Source organism: Salvia hispanica, chromosome 1 (assembly GCF_029641045.1).
Source record: "Salvia hispanica isolate PSC_SH4W2 chromosome 1, Shi_PSC_v1, whole genome shotgun sequence".
Classification (NCBI taxonomy): domain Eukaryota; kingdom Viridiplantae; phylum Streptophyta; class Magnoliopsida; order Lamiales; family Lamiaceae; genus Salvia; species Salvia hispanica.
The window spans coordinates 27,017,111-27,039,613 of NC_142692.1; the positions used below are offsets into that span (position 1 = coordinate 27,017,111).

The 22,503-nt window shown below is 34.9% G+C and overlaps 3 protein-coding genes and 2 non-coding genes across 6 annotated transcripts; 2 read left to right on the forward strand and 3 right to left on the reverse strand.

Moving 5' to 3' along the window:
- The first annotated feature begins 2,033 nt into the window (after positions 1-2,033).
- Positions 2,034-4,577, forward strand: LOC125219689 (cationic amino acid transporter 7, chloroplastic-like). Its single transcript, XM_048121733.2, has 2 exons — positions 2,034-3,375; positions 3,868-4,577. Exons 1-2 carry the CDS (start codon positions 2,196-2,198, stop codon positions 4,422-4,424), a joined length of 1,737 nt encoding a protein of 578 aa, XP_047977690.1. The 5' UTR covers positions 2,034-2,195; the 3' UTR covers positions 4,425-4,577.
- Positions 4,578-9,550: 4,973 nt separating this feature from the next.
- Positions 9,551-11,531, forward strand: LOC125220042 (pentatricopeptide repeat-containing protein At5g42450, mitochondrial). The gene has a single exon (XM_048122155.2). It carries the CDS (start codon positions 9,883-9,885, stop codon positions 11,407-11,409), a length of 1,527 nt encoding a protein of 508 aa, XP_047978112.1. The 5' UTR covers positions 9,551-9,882; the 3' UTR covers positions 11,410-11,531.
- Positions 11,532-11,616: 85 nt separating this feature from the next.
- LOC148933522 (U1 spliceosomal RNA) lies at positions 11,617-11,777 on the reverse strand. The gene has a single exon (XR_016134790.1). It is a non-coding gene; the product is annotated as a U1 spliceosomal RNA (small nuclear RNA).
- Positions 11,778-12,190: 413 nt separating this feature from the next.
- LOC125185719 (U5 spliceosomal RNA) lies at positions 12,191-12,307 on the reverse strand. The gene has a single exon (XR_016134761.1). It is a non-coding gene; the product is annotated as a U5 spliceosomal RNA (small nuclear RNA).
- A 682-nt stretch (positions 12,308-12,989) lies between these two features.
- LOC125219583 (sm-like protein LSM36B) lies at positions 12,990-15,417 on the reverse strand. Of its 2 annotated transcripts, none has more exons than XM_048121600.2 (4): positions 15,260-15,417; positions 14,862-14,996; positions 13,330-13,443; positions 12,990-13,239 (listed from the first exon to the last, which is right to left on the reverse strand). In XM_048121600.2, exons 2-4 carry the CDS (start codon positions 14,971-14,973, stop codon positions 13,193-13,195), a joined length of 273 nt encoding a protein of 90 aa, XP_047977557.1. In that variant the 5' UTR covers positions 14,974-14,996; positions 15,260-15,417; the 3' UTR covers positions 12,990-13,192. The 2 variants fall into 2 exon arrangements, with proteins under 2 accessions (XP_047977557.1, XP_047977558.1); XM_048121601.2 differs by having other exon boundaries at positions 14,862-14,999; positions 15,260-15,406.
- Positions 15,418-22,503: the final 7,086 nt, after the last annotated feature.

Sequence of the window (22,503 nt, forward strand, 5' to 3'; positions counted from 1 at the left end):
TCATAGTAATTGATGACGTCCAAATTCTAACTTTCTAGTTATGAATGTCAATCGGGCCAGCCCACCGGGTTTCGGGCCAACCCTATTCGGGTTGCGAGTTAATCGGGTGCGGACTAATCAGACTATGATTTTTTCGGGTTAAAAAAGTTTAACCCTAACCCTAAAAGCTCGGGTTTCGGGCTAGCCCAGCGGGCTAATCGGGTTGCTACCGATAAAATTAATACGCGTTCAATCTAATAAATAATGGTGACAATTAGTTATATTTATAAAGTGTAAAATATTTAATTATGATAAATTTGAGATATATGCTTAAACTCAAATATAAACATGATCAAATACTAATATTTTGATGCAAAATAAAACATAAGCATCAAGAAATTTTAAAGTATGTTTTAGAAATTTAAATATATTTTTCAGTGAATTTGAAGTTTCTAATTTATAAATCTATTATTATATTAGTAAAAATTTAATATATAATTTATATATTTAATATATAAAATTGAAAGCTATTTTTTTTAGTAATTTATATTATAAAATAACCAATAAATTGTCGAATTAGAGTCAAACAAATAGTACGATAGAAATTTTACTGGGTTTTCGGGCCAGCCCATCGGATTTTCGGGGTCTGGCCCTAACGGGTTGCGAGTTAATCGGGTGCGGGCTAATCGGGCTAGAAATTTTTAGCCCTAACCCTTTAAATTTGGCGAGTTATTCGGGTCAGTCCACGAATTGCGGGCTACATTGATATCCCTATTTATAGTAGTACTAATATGATCATCGCCTTATTTATGAGTTTTATGTCTAACAACGGAGTAATGAAATAGGAATGTTCTATATAGAATTAATAGTCATTTAAGTAAAAAAAATCTTATCAAATTCTTGTCAATTTTATTAGATTTGGAATTAGATTACTAAGTTATGAATTTTTCAATTTTTTCAGTTATCTTATTTATGTAAAAAATGTATAGTTTTTTAGTTATTCAAACAACGTATTTCAGTAAAATAATTATTTATTTAAGTTTTTTTTTCTTTTTTCTATTCTTATTTTATTGAAAAAATATCGATTAATATAATCAAAATAAGTAATTTTAATATGGATAAGATCATTTTAAAAAATTGTAATTATGTAATTCAACAATTGTATATGAAATATTATGAGAATAATAAGAATTTATCAAATTACAGTATTTAAATAACTTTTTTATATATATAAATTACAAGATAACTTTTTTAAATTTTCTTGTACGAGGTTTAAAGCAAAGGGAAAGCATAATTAATAATTATTGCATAAAAATCTTTATTTCAATCCTATGTATCAGTATTAATTCATTGCACAGAGACGCATTAACACATTGATATTGTCCGGTAATAATTGCTCCATTTGGTCTAACTAAATGTCCTATATTTATTTATTTGAATAAATTCTAATTCATATTTTATTTTATTTTATTTTTACCTTTTTTAATATGAACTCACATTTTATTTAATTATTTTATTCATAATTATTATAGAGGTCATATTTCATTAACTTTTTCACTCATTTTTTTTCATAAAATCAAACGATTTCATAAAATGAAATGACTACAATCTCTCTCCCTCTAAAAATATGATACCAAAAATATTAATCTGATATTTCCCATAAACCTATCTGCCGTGCTTCTTCTCTTCTATATCTTCCTTGTACAATTCTTTCAACATCTCATCCTCTTACAGTCTTACTCGTATTTCTCTTCTTCAGAATTATTGCATAAAAATGTTGATTTTAATCCTCTAGATCAGCATGAATTTATTATACAGAGTAACAGAGATATGTTGACAGTACATAGCCATTACCCCAACCAATCTTATTAAATGTCATATATTTTCTTATTTGGACGTAATCCAAAAAATCTTTAACTATTTCATTTTTAAAATTATTTTTTGTAAATATACTTTATGTATTTCATTAATTATTCCATTTAAGATTGAAATAAGGTCTTCATTTAACATTTTTGAATACGCTTTCTTCCAATAAAGTCAAAGCATCAAAGGTGATACCAAAAAGCTTCACCTGATAGTTCCGGTTTCAACTTTCAACCATAAAACTAGTTGCCGTTAGTTTTTATCTTCTATATATCTCTTCCTTGTCCCATTTTCTCTTCTACTTATATACACACACATTCTGAATTTCTGATACCTGCTAAAAACATAGTGCAATGGCAAGCCATTCTCACTCCTTTTCCAGCTTCAAATCCTACCTCCACGCCCTCTCCGACACCCCAAACCGCCTCCGCCGCCGCGCCTGCTCCGTCTCCACTTCACTGCAAGAAATGAACAAGGTCCGCTCCCTCTCCGGCTCCGAGATGAAGCGGTCGCTCGGCTGGCACGACCTCATCTGCTTCGGAATCGGCGGGATGGTCGGCGCCGGCGTCTTCATCACCACCGGCCGCGCCAGCCGCCTCTGCGCCGGCCCCGCCGTCGTCCTCTCCTACGCCATTGCCGGTCTCTGCGCCCTCCTCTCCGCCTTCTGCTACACCGAGTTCGCCGTCGCCATGCCCGTCGCCGGCGGCTCCTTCAGCTACATCCGCGTCACCTTCGGCGAGCTCCCCGCCTTCTTCACCGGCTCCAATCTCATCGTCGACTACGTCCTCTCCAACGCCGCCGTCGCCCGCGGCCTCACTTCCTACCTCGGCACCGCACTAGGCCTTCCGGCGAACACGCAGCTGCGGTTCACCGTCCACAGCCTGCCGAAAGGATACAATGAGATCGACTTGATCGCGGTGGCAGTAGTGCTGCTCATCACAATCGTCATCTGCTACAGCACGAAGCAGAGCTCGTGGGTGAACATGTCGCTCACGGTGCTGCACATTCTCTTCATAGCGTTCGTGATCGCGATGGGGTTCTGGAGAGGGAAACTGGTCAATTTCACGGAGCCGAGCGATCCTAAAAACGCAGGCGGATTCTTTCCCTTCGGAGCGGCGGGAGTGTTCAACGGCGCGGCGGTGGTGTACATGAGCTACATCGGGTACGACGCGGTGTCGACGATGGCGGAGGAGGTGGAGAATCCGGTGAGGAATATTCCGATTGGGGTGACGGGGTCGGTGATGATTGTGACGGTATTATACTGCTTGATGTCGGCATCGATGTCGGCGCTTCTGCCATACGATTTGATCGATGCGGAAGCGCCGTTTTCGGGGGCGTTTAAGGAGGGGTCTAAGTGGGTGTCGAATGTGATCGGTGTGGGGGCCAGTTTCGGGATAGTGACGTCTCTCCTGGTGGCGATGCTGGGCCAGGCTCGATACATGTGTGTCATCGGCCGATCTTGTGTGGTCCCCTCCTGGTTTGCGCAGGTCCACCGCTCCACCTCTACCCCTGTCAACGCCTCTTGCTTCCTCGGTACTCTCTCTCTCTCTTTTTGTAACTGTTTTTATCACTATATGGACGTGTCATCGTCATCTGAGTCGTTACCCTCTATGTGATTTGTTTTCTTGTGGTTTAAGCCCCATACATTCCTGAGAAAAGACAAGCAAGTCAATTTATGGTTTGTGATGCTCACATGCTTCATGAGGAATTAATGTAACGACATATCAAATGGGGATAGAGATGATAGCAATAATTCTTTCTTTTTTTGTCAAGATTTACGTCATTTTTTCCAAGATTCGGAGACCCTCATGACTTTCCTAAATCATGTAGAAAGAATGGTCCTCCACTTTGAAAAAGCTTTCGGTTTGATGCATATATGTTTTCTTCAGAGAATGAAAACTTTATTGCTTGTATCTGAGGGGCCCATGTTTGATGTTGAAATATGGAATTGAAGATGAAATTTGCTATAAATGTCATCAACTTATGAATACTCCTTGTTTAAAGAAATGCAACGAATGGCTGCAGGGATGTTGACAGCAGCAATCGCGTTGTTTACTGATCTAGATATCCTGCTGGATTTGGTGTCGATCGGGACTCTGTTCGTGTTCTACATGGTGGCGAATGCAGTGATATACCGGCGCTATGTGGCCATAGGGACGACGAATCCATGGCCGACTCTGTCTTTCCTCTTCTGCTTCTCACTCACTTGCATCCTCTTCACTCTCCTCTGGTACTTGACACCATCCGGCAAGCCCAGGCTCGTGATGCTCGGAGTTTCTGCTGCTCTCGCCATTGCTCTCCTGCAGGTGTTCCTCTTCATGGTTCCTCAGGTCCGGAAGCCCGAGAATTGGGGAGTCCCCTTCATGCCCTGGATTCCCTCCATATCCATCTTTCTCAACATATTCTTGTTGGGTGCCCTCAACAAGGCATCCTATATCCGGTTCGGATACTTCTCCGCTCTCACGGTGCTCGTGTACGTGGTGTACAGCGTGCATTCGAGCTTCGACGCTGAGGAGGATGGCATTCTCGGTGAAACGGCTGCAGGAGAGAGCATCAAGGGTAGAGAAGTTCATATTCCTTAGCTCTCTTTATTTGTTTAAGGAAATGAGTAGCAAAAGATTAGATGAATATTGAATACTGTCTACTCAACAACTGTATATCATCCATCTAATTTTGTGCAACTTTTCACTCTGAAATTACTACTACTACTTAATATATAATGTTTATAGTCATAACTCACAATCTCAAATTGCTTTGACCATTTGAACCAAAAAAAAAAGTTGGCTCGAAATTGAAAGCTAAATAATCGAAAAAATAGTCAGAACTCACAATCTCAAATTGCTTTGCCGGTTCTAATAAAAAACTACTACTAGTATAATAATGTTGTTATATCTACGATTTCATCTGTAATGGTTTAGACCTTTTCTAGTTTTTTAAGCAGATGTAAAAGGTATTACTAAGTAGAATCATTCAATAAAGGTCATTATAAAAGAGTGCAGTTGTTTTATCTTTAGCTTATTTTAGTTGAACTTGCAGTGTAGCATTTTATGCAATTGCGTGTTACATTTAAGCCAAGATTCTTAAAATCAATTAACCGTTTTTGTCATGCTAAATGAATAGGGGTGCCTTTAATATCAGCAATTTGGACTATTCACACATCATGGTTAATTACGGTGGGACTAATTAATGGGTCCCAAAAATATTTAATCAGTCACAATCCACCCAACACCACTTTTTTACTACCATTACAGGTTATTTATAATTATGTTAAATCTTCTCATTAGTACAATGAAATTATCCCCAACCTGGATTAGGATTCTGAAAATCTGCCTTATCGACTCAGTTTATAGCTCTTAATTTCTTGTTAAGCTTCCATAGGATGTAGATAATCCGTACACAGATGTGTGATCAAATACTAACTAAGTTATAATAATAACTAATAACTAATATCAATTTTGTATGTTAAAAATATTAACACAAAGACATAAATTTATCAATCTTCTTGTGTTGATAAACTTATGTTTTTGTATTGATATTTAAATGTACATGTTGTATTAATATAAATATGTCTTTGTGTTGATAATTTTAATACACATAATTAAAAGTTATTAGTTATTATTGTAAATTACTTAGCACACTAACACAACCCAATTCTACTGATTCCTAAAACTATTGGTACTGTTATGTTATCAAATGGAATTATTCAGTGGTTTAATTTAGTAAATCCGACTAATATAGCATCTAAGTGGAGTTGCTATTTGCTACTCCTTAGGAATTAGTGATAAATTTTGTCTTTCTTTCTTTTTGTTAACTCTACTAATAGTTTCAGTTTTGTATCGAATTTTCCCGCTTCAAATTGTCTCTTCTATCAATTTTGCTTGCTTGGTTGCTCCTAAAACTTTTTGGTTAAGGTGAAATTAATTTGTAGTACATATTATTATCATTTAACAATTAAAAGAAGTTGAGGAACTCTTACTTCAATGGGAGTACTATATTGTGAGAGCAATTTAGGAATTCGAAAATTCAATAAATATTTGGGGTTCAACTAGATAAACAGCAAAGTGATCTCCATCATTCTTCGACGTTTTTAAAAACATAATTTGCGATTTATTTAAAAATGGTTTGGTCAATTAAAAAGTAAAACGTCACATTTCAAAGCCCACGCACACAAGCGACACAGAAAGTAGCTTAAGCATAATGCGTTTTGTTGTCTTTTGTGATTATTAGTAAATAACAATACATCCATCAACTAAATGTGTCTTAGTAAAAGAAAGATTTTGGCACTTAGTTGCATTCTCATTATCTCATATGGGTTTTAACTTGAACTCTATATTTTGAACAAATTATAGAAGAGAACGTATTACATACTCGACCTCTATACATCTACATAGTACTTAATTTATACAATAACACTTCTCCAATATGTGTGAATAAAATGTTATAAAATAAAATAGAAAATGAGAGAAAATAAAATAAGAGAATAAGAATTCATGAGATATTAAAAGAGTTAATTTAACCAAAATATTAAATGTGCTACCGACATCCTTCATATGATTATTATTATCCGTTAGTACCAGTTTATTTAGTTTATGTTAACATTCGATTAATTATTCATACATTTAGTCTGAGCATTGGGCTAGCTGAAAAATTATTAAGGAAAAAAGAAGAAGCTCATTTTGGTAATTTGTGCACGAATCAATTAGCTTTATTTAAAAATAATAAGTTGATATTTTAAGCATTGCAACTGGTGTCGGATCCAAAATATAGTTTTGGGACATTTTTTCATTGAATGGAAATGATGCTCTTTTTGGGACATTTGTAGCTTGATGTGAACCATCAAGGAAGATGATGCTCTTTTTGAGCAATAAAATTGTAATTTCCTAACAGAAGTTTTGTAAAATTAAAAGCGACTTCGCTTTACGACTTTTTTCAAAGAAAATGGTTTTTCAAGAATCATAAATGTTCGATAATACCAAATAGGATTATCATCTTGGTATTCCTTGACTATAGAATTTTTTCTCCCAATCTTTAAGTGGATTTTGTTAGGTCTTCGTCACCTTCTTCTGATATAAATTGCCCATCATCTTAAAATCAAAATTTAAATCATCTAAATAGACGATATCCTACATTTTCATAGGGGACATTTTGGAATAAAGGTAAATGCGTTTCCCTCTATTACTAGAGTTAGTATCGCCACTCGTGTTTGTCCGAAATACAATCATTTATAATTGTAAAAAATATTTTTAATAAAGAATGTGGATTTGTAATGTTCCCCCCAATTTTATGGACTATATAATCGAAGATCAACTCTCTCGATATAATGTTCTCCCGATAATTATATTTATTATGGATTGAAAAGGATTGCTTAGGATTTTGTAATAATATGCTTATATGAATTTATCCTTGATGGATTGCATTTTAAAAAATTGAAAACAATTACAATGAAAACTAAAATAAAATCAAACTCGAAACGGAGCAATGTGAACAAACATGCGACACATTAATAAGTGGGAATTTGGTTAATGGGGTGATGATGGTGAAATGATGGATGTGAAATTGGTGAAGAAAGGTGATTGGTTAGTTGAATTGTGTAATGATAGAGAAATTAATGGGGTTTACACAAATATTCGAGTCACTCTCGTGTGAAATCAAATCATTTCCATTGTGATTGTGAGTGTGAGTGTATTATCTATTAACTATTAACTATTAGACTTACTCCATATCCTAAAAGATCACATCACGGTTGTCTCTTTTCTTTCCTATGTAAAAGCTTCTTTGTTATTATCTTGCCAAAAAGAACTTTTATTTCAATTTCAAGAATGAAAAAGGGCTAGCAAATTGGGAGAGATCAATTGGTTTTTTGAAAGATTAGATAGTTGGGATCCAGCTAAGCCATTTTCAGTTAAATATGTCTTATTTTGTAAGGTTGATATTGAGTTATTTATTCGTATAACCCCAAAAGTAGAATGAAAAATACGTATGGATTTTTTTCTTCTCCATATATGTTTTGTTATTGTTTATGAGACCTTTATTCGTTGGTTACTCTAACTTTGTTAGTGCATATTTAGTACTACTAGTATTTACTTGATCTTAAAGGAGTAGCTGCAATTTACGTGGTCAAGAAACATTTTAGTATCACTCTTGGTAATAATTCAGTTGAGCAATTTTGATCATTTTCCCCGAAGTGGCGAAGTGTTAGCTCATTTTGTACTTAAAAAGGGGATTAATACATCTCTCCTAACTTGAAACAAATATACTATTACCAAAAGTTACATTCTCTCATCAATTTAAACTAAATAAAGAGACAATAAAAAATGGAAGAAAATAAAGTAAAATTAAAAAAGAAAAAGAAAAAAAGAATTAATTAGGAAAGAAAATAATAAAAGAGAATAAAGAAAGTAAAAAAGTTTATATATTTTTTAAATGGTGCAAATAGCTTGTGACATCCCAAAATGAATATTTGTTGTGCTCAAACCTTGATTACGGCCTATAAAAATGAGATGAGAGGAATAACTCTATATTCTAGGAGTATAAGATTTTGGAATTTAGGATATATCATAGATAATGCTTAGATGACCATAATTTCTAATGGTATTCCGAGTATTGGATTTTGGTTGTCGAAAACAATTGCAAATGGTATGATAGATTGTCCCATTAAATGCTAGCTTCCAACTCTACCTTGTGAACTTCATTCAACTCTAACTATTGAAACAAACTTTATATTCTAAACATTTAGGGCGTATTCACTTTGTGTTTTTTTCCCATTTTTTGCTAGAAATAGGCCAATTTGATTTGTTTTACAAGTTTTCGTTTCTTTGGGCCTGCTAATTAGAAGGTGGCCCGCACTGTTCATGCTAATTGGGCGATATTTGAAACTTGCAAATTTGGAAAAATTTGGAGATGCATTGGAGACTGCATCAAGAATTGGAGCACACCTACTACAATTAGGTCAAACTTTTGACCGTCATTTACTGTGCACACTATATTTGCACTCAATTGTTGCAAATTGAACAAAACGGCCATTCCATAAATTACTTCCAAATCTGCTCCAAATCTTGGGAAGAATTCAATTCTTAAAAAATTGCCGGTTTTGGAAAAATTTTAAAGTGAACACGCCCTTATGCATTTCATAAATTTATTTGATCAAATCAAATGTTCTTACTTAATCGTTGTGTATCTACAGATTATCAATTCTAAACGATGTCTTTTATGGGTTCTAAAACGAACACAACCCATCTATCGGGATATCGGAAAACTCAATTTAATACTATAGTATAACAGCTTATTGGCTGGGTCTATAACACACCACACTTCACTTGAGATTTCTTTTTAATGGGCTTTTTATTTATATTGTGGTAGGCTTTTCTATAAACCAATTATTTTGTAGCTCTTTCTTGATGTGAATATGAGTATTTAATGGAGTACTCCATGATACAACGGCATCGAGAATTATGGATTGATTGGTGTGTAAGAAATGTGTGATGTATAACAATAATGAACCTATCAAGATGATTTCCAAATGCTATTCTATTGGAGTCCAGATAGAGTAAGAACAACAACTTTATAATTCAAAAGTACTATCTGTTATCCTATTTTTGTTCTATATATAAGATTGCCACATGTATTCAATATGTAAGTTAGTGGAGTATAGTATGATTTATTAAAAATGATTTTGGTAATTAAAAAATTTCTTTTCGTGAAGTAAGCCATTTACATTAGAAGAATATAATATTCCGTATATAGGAGAAGATGCCAATTTAGGCAAACATATAATTCAAATTACTATGGTTTCTTGTCTAATGAGACATGAGTAGCTTCAAAAATAGTGTTCAAGACTTGAGAGTTTGTACCTTAATACCGAGAGAGAATACCATATTGCCAACCGATCTTAATACTACTCTACTACTCCTACTAAATTCATAAACTTTAGCCAAAATTTAATTTTTTTCACAACTAATGGGAAATTGACTTCCTAAATATCATCCTAGTTTTATTAGTACTCCATTAAATCTCATTTCGTTCCTGTTATGCTTTAATAGAATGTCGGTTGCGCCTACTTTGATTCGGCAGAAAAGGCTCGCACTTGTTGGACAATGCTCCTTCCAAACCAACTCCGTGTCTCGCGCAGAATCCCACGCTTCCTTCTGCAATCCGGACGCCCAGCAGCTGCTCGACGAATTGCCCCAACGCGACGTGAAATCAGTGACAGCTTTGATAGGCCAATTTGCGAAACAAAATCGACACGCAGAGGCCATTGCTTGCTTTACAAAAATGCACCTTTTCGACATCAAACCCAACGAGTACACTCTCGCCACTGTCATTCACTCCTCCGCTGTCCTCAAAGACCTCCGCCTCGCCAAACAGATTCAATCCTACGCCGTCAAAGCCGGATTATGCTCCAACGTCTTCCCAGGCAGCGCCATTTTGGATCTCTACGTCAAGTTGGGCAGTTTTGACGCCATTCTCAGAGCTTTCGAGGATATAAATCACCCAAACGTGTTCTCCTACGCCTCGCTGATCCGTGGCTACACGAAACTAGGAAGATTTGATGAAGCCCGGGATGTTTTCCGATCGATGCCCGAGAGGAATGTGGTTTGTTGGAACACCATGATCAGCGGGTGCAGCCAATCGGGGAGGAACGAGGAAGCTGTGAGTCTGTTCAATGAGATGTTGAGAGAGGGTGTTACGCCTATTCAGTCTTCGTACCCTTGTGCCATCATCGCGGCTGCCAATATCGGGTCGTTAGGATTAGGAAGGAGTATCCATGCCTCTGCAGTGAAGCACTTGGGCCAGCTTGGCTTGTTTATTGCCAATTCTTTGATAAGTTTGTATGCAAAATGTGGGGAAATGGAGGATAGTCTGCTGGCCTTTAGGAAAACGCGCGAGAGGAATGTGGTGTCGTGGAACGCGCTCATCTGTGGCTACGCGCAGAATGGGGAAGGGAACGGTGCGGTGGATGTGTATGACAGGATGAGGCTCACGGGCTTAGAGCCTAACAGTGTGACTCTTCTTGGGTTGCTGCTGGCTTGTAATCATGCCGGCCTTGTTGATGAGGGTTGTGAGTACTTTTACCAAGCGAAGCGTGATGATCCGAGGCTTCTGAGAGCGGAGCACTATGCCTGCTTGATGGATTTGCTGTCGCGAGGTGGGAGGTTTGAGGAAGCAGAGAGGTTTCTTGGTGAGTTGCCCTTTGAGCCCGGGATTGGGTTCTGGAAGGCGTTGCTTGGGGGGTGCCGGGTGCATTCGAACTGGGAGTTGGGGGAGGTTGCAGCGAGGCGAATCTTGGAGCTGGATCCGGGTGATGTGTCGTCGTATGTGATGCTGTCGAATGCGCACTCTGCTGCGGGGAGGTGGGAGGAGGTGTCGGAGATAAGGCGGAGGATGCGAGAGAAAGGGTTGAGTAGGATTGCTGGGAGTAGTTGGATTGAGGTAAGAAGTGAGGTTCATGTGTTTGTTACATCAGATAAAAGGCATAGGGATAAGGTTGAGATTTATGAGGCTTTGAGGTTGTTGATTCATCATGTAATGGAGAACCAGGATACCCTCGTGGTCTTAACAGGATTTTGAATTTGTTTTTTTCTACTTATTCGGTTGCAGATTTGCAGTTTATCTGTTCCTTCAGTTCTAACAGTTAGATCATTCATTAAACTAAACATAATTAAATGGACAAATTCTCAGTTTATCTTAAAGTGTGCCAAGTACAAAGATCTGATGCTTTGGAAAGAGGATTTTTAAAGAAAAGGGTAGAGAAGGAAAACATTTGAGTAGAATTGGGCAGGGGCCGCGCGAACGCAGGCCCCCTCTGTCACAAATTATGACGCAGGCTCGACCACTTGGGCCGACCTTAGGCGGGCGCCCCTCCGAAGTGCAATGGAGGTCGCCAACCTAGGCCATGGGTCTTATGGATCGCCCATCGACCCCGTCCAGGTAAGTATGTTTCTTCTTTTGCTTTCCTCACTTTATCTAACCACTTTTCTCATACTCCATCCCATGCTCTTCCGATGTGGGATACCTACTTTCTTTCCTTCACAAAAACACAGTGGACAACTCATTAATTGATTACTATGCCAGTTTTTATAGATAGGATTGAATGAGAGGAAGTGATGGAACTCATTTCAGCGATTAGTTGTATTGTCGAATTAATATTGTTTTTGGAATGAAGGAGCATAGAAACAACACTCCTTTTTTTCTGAAATTAATTTGTTGGTCATAAAATGGAAAATTGAAACAGTCAAAATAATTAGATTGGCTTTCTAACACAGACTATTACATTGATGCAAAATATAGTAGATTAATAAAAAATTAGACTTGAATTGTTGGGGTTTTATTATTATAAACAAAACACCCTCCAAAAAATTGCGTATGCTGCTTAAGTAAATTGCGTATGCTGTTAAGTAGCGACGAGCACACGGTATTCTTTAGTAAAAGGCGAAAGAATAGTTCGCTATGTGCTCAACGCGCAGCTGCATGAGCATAGGAAGGTGGGATGGAAAAAATGCAAGTAATGTATTTGCTGTTGTGTGTGTGTGATTTATGTAGACTGCTTGATCGATTAAAACAGGAGAAACTCAGCTCTGCCAACGATCATCTTCTGCCACAGTTATGGCTTTATGGGTGACTTTCGATTCAATGATAACTTAGAATTGGTTGTCTAATATTGCTGTCGTGAATTATACCCAAATTGGCATACCAATTTTACTAGCTTCTTTTACATACATAGACTTCAGTCTTATTTATAGTACTAATTAAAGTGCTGTTTTCTTTGCATCATCTTATCAGATGGAAAATCATGCATCAGCAATTCAGAGTTAGAGTTAGAGTTACTCAATTCATTTTAACCTGAGTTATTTGTGCTGATTTATTTTTTAAGTTAGTAGTATTACAAAATTTTGATTCCAGTCTCTCCTAGAGTTAGAGTGAGAGCTAAATTATTTCTTCTTTCTTCCATATGTTTGTGAACCATCCGTTGATGGTGGATGGGAAGATGCAAACCATGAAAGAGAATTTGTATGTCTTACCGTAACTACAAATATTTTGCTTATATTAGTGATGGAAAAAAAATTGATGGAAGCATTTTCAAGTGGCAATATATTTACTTGACTTATGTAGAAACAGTGGGTTTTGGAATGCCAATCAGAACCTGAGTATTTTTGTCACAGCAACAAAAACTAATTACCTTGGAATAATCAGGATCATTCTACATTTCAAATTAAGCAAACAGATTCAACCACATCCACCACGTCTGAAGAGAAGGGGAAATTAAAGTTATGTTTACATATTACAGATGCTGCAGCAATTTGTAGGAACTTTTGTGGGCAAGTCACAGTCACTATAGCGACAGATCACAATGCTAAGCTCCTTCAGCCAAGGTTCCCTTCGATGTGCTGATGTAGAGTACTGCAAAATGAAGCAATAGTTTAGGATCAGGGAAAAAGATGAATGCATATGAACATCAGATACAAAGCCTATCTGATAGTTGTTGCTTACCATTATTTCCACGAATGAAGGCATCTCCATATTTGTTCTTAAGCTGGCCATTCACGTACTCCTCTGTTTGTTCCATTGCAATATTCATGTATCCATCCAGACAAGCAAGGATACCTGAATGATAAAATTAAACACGAAAAAGAAGCTTGTGAGTTTTTGGCCATCTTAAGAAAGAAGCAAGTGAACTTCCTTCAGTTCAAAACCATCTTACAATCAAACACATTCATATACTGACTACTGAGCCAATTCAAGGTACAAGAATTAAAAAGCAAGAACAAGTTTCCCAAATAACGTCAGATTATCATTCCACAGCAAACTACAAGCACAATATATAACTTCTCTTCCCTAAGTTTGGTGCAAGATACTCCTCCGCCCCACAAAAATAGCCCCTTTCTATTTTTGGCAAGTCTTTTCTCTCTTATAAGCTACAACCCATTCTCCACTAACAAAACTTCTTTCACCTTTTCTTTCTACATCTCTCCTACTTCACCAATTTCACATTAAAATCTGTGCCCTCTCCAAAGTACCTATTTTTTTGGGACGGAGGGAGTATTATTTAGCCTGCCTTTTATTATATAAAATTACTTGAAGGGTACAAAGCACCCACCATGAGCTTACTCCAAAACACAGAGCACCAGCCATAGCATCACCACACCCCCCCTCCTCTCACCCAGCACCAATTCATTTACCCTACCATTTCAGCCCACTTTGAGAGTGATCCAACAACCATATCACATGAATGGATATTCTGTTTAGGTACATCAAGGCAGCCGGTCACATCACTTAAAGAGCATTGGCTTTCTATTTCCCCTCTAAATGAGTGGATCTCTAATGAACAATCATACTTCATGAATTTGGACTAAATTTTAATAGAACTAGGATCTCAAAGTCTTGGTTTTGGAAGTTACAGAATGTAAATAGCAAGCATAAACACTCAATGGCATGCATACTAAAGACTTACGAGACCAGCCTAATTAAGGTACAAGAATCACAAAGTGAGATCAGGTTTGCCAAATAACTTCAGATTATCATTCCACAGCAAACTATATGCATAATAGTATATAAGTTCTCTTCCCCAAGTCAGGTGCAAGATATTGTTTAGCCTGCCTTTTACTATAGTAATAAAATTACTGGAAGGGTAGCCTCTCTCTATCTCACACACACACGCATTCACCCTACCAACTCCATCCACTTTGAGAGTGATCCAACAATCATACCAAGGACCCGGTCAATTCACTTAAAGAGCATTGACTTTCTATTTCCCCCCTAAATGAGTGGATCGCCAACAAACAACCAAACTTCAAGAATTTGGACTAAATTTTAAACCGAACTAGGCTCTCAAAGTCTTGATTTTTGAAGTTACAAATTGTAAATAGCAATTGTAAACCCTCAATGGCATGTCTACTGAAGACTTAATAGAGCATCTTAATTAAGCAATACAAGGATCGAGCACAAAAATAGTGAATATAAGCAAATACGTAAGAATGCAATTGGAGAGAGTGAGAGAGAAGGTTAATTGAGATGAAGTTCACCTCTGTAATCGACACCGGAGTTCAATTTGACAACCACAGGTCGGCCACGTATAGATTTCAGAAAATCTGCAGGAGTTTTAGTGCCCGACAGCTTCTCCCCGGTACCGCTCATTTTTTCCCCAAATTAATGCAAAACTGCTGCCCAGAAACAGCACATACACGATTAACAAAACAGAAATAAATGAACAATTCTTTGCTAAAATCTCGTGGAAACGAGAATTTCGCATATTTAGGTTATTAGGTATATCTATCACCACAGCTTCAGTCGAATTAAAACAGTCTAAACAGAAATCTCGACTTTCATTAACAATGAGTAAAGAAAGCACTCAAATTATACACGGTTTTCTATAAACAGACAATTTCGCATAAACCGTATCAAACGCGAACAAGAAACTCACCAAGAAAACCTGCAGACGAGAACGACGGAATTTGCAATTCAGATATGGAGGGAATAAATATAGTACGAACTTCAAATCTCTTTCCGTTTCCTTTTTGTTGCCTTAATTCTACTTCAAATTGAAATCAGGGTTCTTTTATAAATAGGGTTTTGAATTTATTATTTATGTTTCTTGGACTGGGCTTGATGATGAAACGGGTGGGCTCTGAAAATTTGCCTTTATTCACGCAATATAGGAAAAGCTATTTCCTAATTTCTCTGTTTTTTTACCGAGTTTTAAGAAATGTAAAAAAAAATTGGTTGAAAAAGTTAGTGGAACGTGAGATCCATTTCTTTTATTGGTTTTATAATAAAAATGAGTGAATTGAGTTAATGGAATGTGAGACATACTTACTATTTATGGTAAAAATGAACTGTGACTCTTAATTGGGGAGAGACCGAAATAGAAAAGTGTGACTCTTAATCGGGGACGGATGGAGTACTAATTATGTTATATTTTTATCTTTCCAAAAATTTATATAAAAGAATCAAACTTTTACTTATTCAATTCCATTTTAATCTCTCTCTCTATTGACAGTGATAAAATGTCAACTTATACATTGTACAAACTCAAAACTCCTCGATACAACTTCAACACAGTTTCAATACAATATTAATACAGTGTAAAATTTCAAGATTTTAATGTCAACACAGTATCAACACAATATCAACACAGTATCAATCGTTGATTACAGTTGAAATTCTATTGACATTTTCCTGTTGATATTTTTTTTATGATCTATTGACATTTTTCAATGGTCCAAATCATAGTTTTGAGTTTGTACAATATTTAAAGTTTTCTTTTGATCACATTCCCTCTCTCTATACTATAAGTAATGTAAATAATTGTGTTAAAATTTTACTTATTTTAAAATATTTATATAAAAGAGTCAAATTGTCACATGTTGCAAAAATTATTAAAGGATCGATTTTTTTAATAATTTATTGATTTTCAATATAACAAAAAAATGTCAATTTATATACAAATGCAATCAACTAGAATTGACCAAATTTCACAATTTAAATAGTAGCTATTATTTCAATAAAAAAATAATAGTACTCCATATAACTTCATATGATTTCTATAAAAACAATTGCAAAACTTTAATTATCGAATAAATCATGCATAAAATAGTTTGTAGTAAAAATACATATATCAAAGTTTTAATTGTCGAATAAATCATGCATCATAATGTTTGTATTTTGGTTATAGTAAATTGCATTTTCTAGTGGTATTAAAAATCAATTTATTTTAATAAGATAAGAAAAGACCTTTTTATATATTTTGGAATAAGTAAAAGTTTGATCATTTCTTATAAAAAAATTTTGAAATAAATAAAAATTTGACACAATAATAAGTTTTTGTGGACTCTTCATTCCACCAGGAGAAGCTCGGAAAATATAGTTTATCAAGACCTTGGCAGTGTATAGAAAGTAGTAGTTTCTAAGTATCTGCATAGTTGCCGTTGGTGGGGATTTCATCTTATTGTACAATGGTCATACCTTGACCAATTGGAAGTAGATTATTCGGTGGCATTCGGTTCGTTAAACAAGATAATAGTCAGATAAGCCAAAATGAGGTTTATCTAAGATTAAATTAGTTATATGGTTGGAAGTGAGATGGATAATCAAGGGATTAAGGATACAATGTAATTTTGATGAAGAGCTGCAGAGCTTCCCCTGCTTCTTGACTTTCCCTAAATTACTCCTTTTGAAATTCTTTCTCTAATACTGTTACCTGCTGTTTGGTGAAGAGCTGCGGAGCTTGATTTAAGGAGGCAAAACATGGACATACAAGCTTAAATGCCATTATATATGGGAACATTGTTTTATGCTCATTAATATATTGATTCTAATATTTACACAAGTGTATCTTCTATGTTGCAGATTCGTCTAAGAAATCAGTTAGACTATTCAATGTGATCATTTTGTATACTTGTCATGAATGCAGCCAAAAGGGTACTTAACTCGTGCTGAAGTGTTGGTAAGAGAGATGGAATGCACGAATGAGGAAAAAGAAAGGAAGAGCAGCTGATGTGGAGCTCGATCAAGAACGGTTGAAAACTTAGTTAGCAAACAGTCATAAGTTGGTTAGACTCTGTTGAGCTTAATTGTAGCATACATGTGCCTATGATTTGAGTTAACTACTATACTGTCTATTCCCTCAATACTATGTTCGTCTCTCTATAATCACTCGTATCTTCTCGGTGGCCGTTCATCCGTTTCAGGATTGCCTTTGGATGAATGGTCACTGAGAAGACACCGAAGGTAACAACGAGAATAACAAAGTATTGTTACAATCAGTATTTAAAAGCATCTTGTGCTTGCTAGCTCACAACCAAGCTCAACAAATTCTACCTAACTCATAACCGTTTCCTAACCAACTTTTGGATCGAGCTCTACATAAGCTGTTGTTCCTTCTTTTTACTCATTCCATGCACAAAGAACAAGGAATGGATGCCTCTATTGATATATACCATACTATGATGGATGGCTACACCATTGTACATAATGAGGAGAAATGCATAATGGTTTTCCACTGACTTAAGGTAAACTTATTGGTGTTGGAGAGTAGTATTCTTCTGAGTAAAGAATATTTTAGTCATAAACATGTTTTTCAACTACAATGGATACTTCTCGTAATAATCTGAATAGAACTATTACAGTGACTATTTTGGGCAGGAATTCTCGTCAAGAAATTGGCACTAATATGCAATATATTCCTAAGTATTAGTAATGTTTAGTTGTGTTTTTTCTTTAGTCTGTTCAATATTAGAAAGTGCATATGTGAATGCTCAAAAAACTGTGAGTAGGAAATTGTGCTGTTGTGCATTATTCAGTCAAAAACAAATCTGCATACTGACATTTTTTCTTCCTTTTGCTACAGGAATGTGGCTTTACGCCTTTAATTGTTACTTATGGGTGTCTCATCAACCGTTATATCAAGGTAGCTTATACTTTTAGATGCAGTAACTGGATTGTTTGTTTTTCTGGAATGTGGAATCTAATGCTGTGTCTTCTTTCTCTATTTAATGTGGAGTACATGACATATTCATCTCAAATGTTTCTGAGTGATCAATGCATAAAATAGCACTACATAAGAATCTAATTTGATTTGCCACTCTGTATTGCTTACTTTCGAACAGAGTTTACAATCGACTTTATTGAGCTGTACTAATTATCAAAGTTTGATTTGCTTAATATTCACAAATTGCTTTCTTTATCTTCACATATGGGGAAAACTTATAAAGCTTTGGAACTAAGTGAGATGATGAAATCAGCAGGTGTAAGACATATTCGAGGATGTAATTGGAGATGGTTTAAAGCCGGATGTCATTCTTTACAACAATATAATAAGAACATTCTGTGGCATGGGCAACATGGTACGTGCTATTCTTACGGTTGAAGAAATGAAATGGAGAGTCCTAGACCGACCTTGAGAATGTTTTTGCCCACAATTCATTCTTTGGCTAAGGCTGGAGAAATGAGAAGAGCTCTTGATGTTGTTAATATGATGAGGAGAAGTGGATGCATTTGTACTGTGCAGACGTATAATACTCTGATTACTGGCCTTGTTGAAAAAGCATCAGGTACATTACTCAATGAAATATCGGTTCTTTCAATATTCTCTATCTTGTTGGTTTTAATTTAAGCATAATATGAGTATCGACCGTAGCCACACATGTTTGCATTTTGTTGAACTAGTTATTCTCCTTTTATTATCGATAGATGGAGAAAGCCGTGGATATATATATTAGATGAGTTGTTGCTTGCAGGAATTAGTACCAATTAGCACACACACATGACACGTCCATCATGCATGGTTACGCCTCATTGGGCGATATTGGAAGAGCATTTGAGTAGTTTTCCAAATTACAAAATGAGGGACTCGAGCTCGGTGTTTACTCTAATTACGAGGCCTTGCTCAAGGTATGCTGTAAACCAGGCAGGATACAAAAGAGATGAGAACTCGAACTATCCCCAGGACCACATTTATCTGCAACATATTAAATCGATTGTTTATACTAAGAGTCCACTTCTTGCTTTGCTTCTTATACCATGCCATGGTGCCTGTCTAATTCAATTCATCTCTTGAATTTCTTCTTGTTTCGACATGGACAACTATTTTCCATTTGAATTTTTTAATGTAAAAATGCAAATGTTGGTTTACTGTAATGTTATTGGGGTCATATTTTATTTGTATATAGGGTACATTGTATGTTATTTGTAGAAATGATAAGGACATGCAAGGTCGTTGAGGTAGAGAGGCTCATACCTAAAAGCCTTTGCATCGTTGACCTCTTGATTTTGTCTTTATTGGTACACTAGTTGGTAGAAATTGATTAAGATTTATCAACGTATATTTAAACAAAGGTGATGGATTCAACCCTCTTGTAACTCCAAATTATGACATAATTCAACTGCTATAATTTGTATATCCATCATGTAGTGTGAAGAATGCAATGCCACACTAATTTGACTTTTAGACAGTGGTTGACTAAAGACAAAGCAAGCATTTGGATATGGCTTTCAAATAAGTCACAATCCATTCCTAACTCTGTTTTTTACAAGTCCCTTACTAAATTAGCTGTATAAAAATGTCTTTTGTTGAAATTTTAATACAGTACTATGTTCTGTTCCTAAAACTTAATTTGTCTTGAGATTGCCCGAAATTGAATTGAATCAAGATAAATTTTGTCACGTATAAAATATCAAAACTGCATTAATTTTGAAATGCAAGCAACATATATGAATGAATTCAATATTCTGCACATTAATTCTTAATCAATCAAAGAGAGGGGAGAAAATTACATTTTAAAAAAAATACTAATTTTGTCGCCGAGTAAGAAAGTAGTACTACTACTTTTTTGTTTATTACTAATTTGCAACTTCAATGCTCATATTCATTATTCATATCCAAATGATACGAGCACGATTTTCCAAAAAAAGACATTGCGTAAAGCTCCATCATCATTGAAATCACAAAAAAAATACTAGGAATTGCATATAATTCATTAATTAATTTGCATGTCTCACCGATCTTAATTTGGTGCATGCCTCCTATATCAATTCAGACATTATGAATGGTGGGTATGTGTCACAATCACTAATTTAATCCAAAGATTAGTACAGCATAATTATGTACTAATATTAATTATTAGGATCAAGTACAGCAATGATATGAGGTCAACTCAGCATGTGCCTCTCATATTTTGCCCTAATCATAATAACTAGTGGAAGATGGGAGACAAAGCAGTTGAATCGCACACCTTTTTTCATCTTCAACTCCAATTATTAAGATTGTAATCTCAATGTTCCAACACCAAAATCTTCAACCGCACGACCAAAACAAAATTATTACTATTAAGTAGTATATTATTAGTAATCAAAAGATTATCTATTAATGTGTTCGGAAGTTTCATTGGACAAAGATTTCAGAATTTTTTAGTGTGTAATGAAAAGATTAGTAACTTGTTAGCTAATTAGAATATTTAAAGAGTAAAGGGGCCAGAACTGATTCTGAACATATGCACATTTTATGATTTTGGTCCTAGACTTTATCTTTTGAATTTTTGCATCCTGAACATTTCAACTCGGATTACATTTGGTCCTACACTAACAATTCCGTCAATTTTTAAACGATTTTAACCCGATTTTTATGGTTTTAATAGTCTCATTCGGGTTAAAATCATATAAAATCGGTCAATATCGGGTTAAAACCGTTTAAAAATTGACGGAATTGTTAGTGTAGAACTAATTATGATCTTTATTTAAAATGTTCAGGATGCAAAAATTTAAAAGATAAAGTATATAACCAAAATTATGATTCTATCTAATTAATGCTTAAATCCATGCCACGTTATATTTACAATAAGTCTATGCAACCAAATTTTGTACAACCAAAAATTGGTTTATTTGAGTAAAAAAATAATTTATTTATGCATTTAATTAAAAAGTATAGACATATATATAGTATAGGGAATGTGCACAATATTATGGTATTTGTGTATAATTTTTTTAAATTTTTTTGAACCATAAAATGTAATTAATGCATACTTTAATACAAATTTAAAAAATAATAGAAAAATAATTCAAATATAAAAATAAAAAATTGAAAATGAGGCTAAAGACTAATAAATTGGTTTTAATTTGTTAACTAACTATATCTATTATTTTAATATTTAATTAACACATCAAAATTACTAATATAATCTTGTTTTGGTTTTACAAAATTTGATTGTTTATCATTGCTCCTTATATTTAGTGGTTTATTAACCGGCCGAGGAAAGGACACCCCTGTCACTTCCATGACTCCATCAGTGATTTGAGAGAAATCTAGATAGAAATACATAAGGCTATACATAAAGAGTAATGATAAACAACCAAATTTTGTACAACCAAAACAAGATTATATTAGTAATTTTGATGTTTTAATTAAATATTAAAATAATAAATATAGTTAGTTAACAAATTAAAAATACTTTATTAGTTTTTGGCCTCATTTTCAATTTTTATTTTTATATTTGAATTATTTCTCTATTATTTTTCAAATTTGAATTAAAATATGCATTAATTATATTTTATGATTCAAAAAAATTTAAAAAATTATACACAAATACTATAATATTATGAACGTTCCCTATACTATATATATGTCTATACTTTTTAATTAAATGCATAAATAAATTACAATTTTACTTAAATATATTAATTTTTGGTTGTAGCATAGCTTTATTGATACATAAATAACTAAAAAATTTATAAAATATTGGAAGGCAAAGATTGTCAACTCAAGAACTCATTAAAAGCTGGTGTAACTTTTATACACGAAAGGGCAGTGGAACCAAAATATTTAATATTATATGTGACTTTATTATTATTAGAAAGGTGAAATTGTAATTGTAGGCATGCATGTATATGCAGAAATGCCACATGCACTAATTTGTTGCAACTGACCGACTTTGCTGCAACAATATTGCAGCACAACCTGCATTTTCATCAAAATGTGCAAGTCTACAATTTGGTATTTTGTAATCATTCATTCCTTTCATATTTGAAACACTTGCGTTTTCTTTTGAGAGTCTTTGGAGTTTTATGTTTTTGGTGTATTCGTTTAATCAATGTGTACGATATTAGATAGGAATCCAAAATTTCATCCAAGTCACCCGACCCGAACCGACTGAATTGACCCAAGTTTTAGTGCTT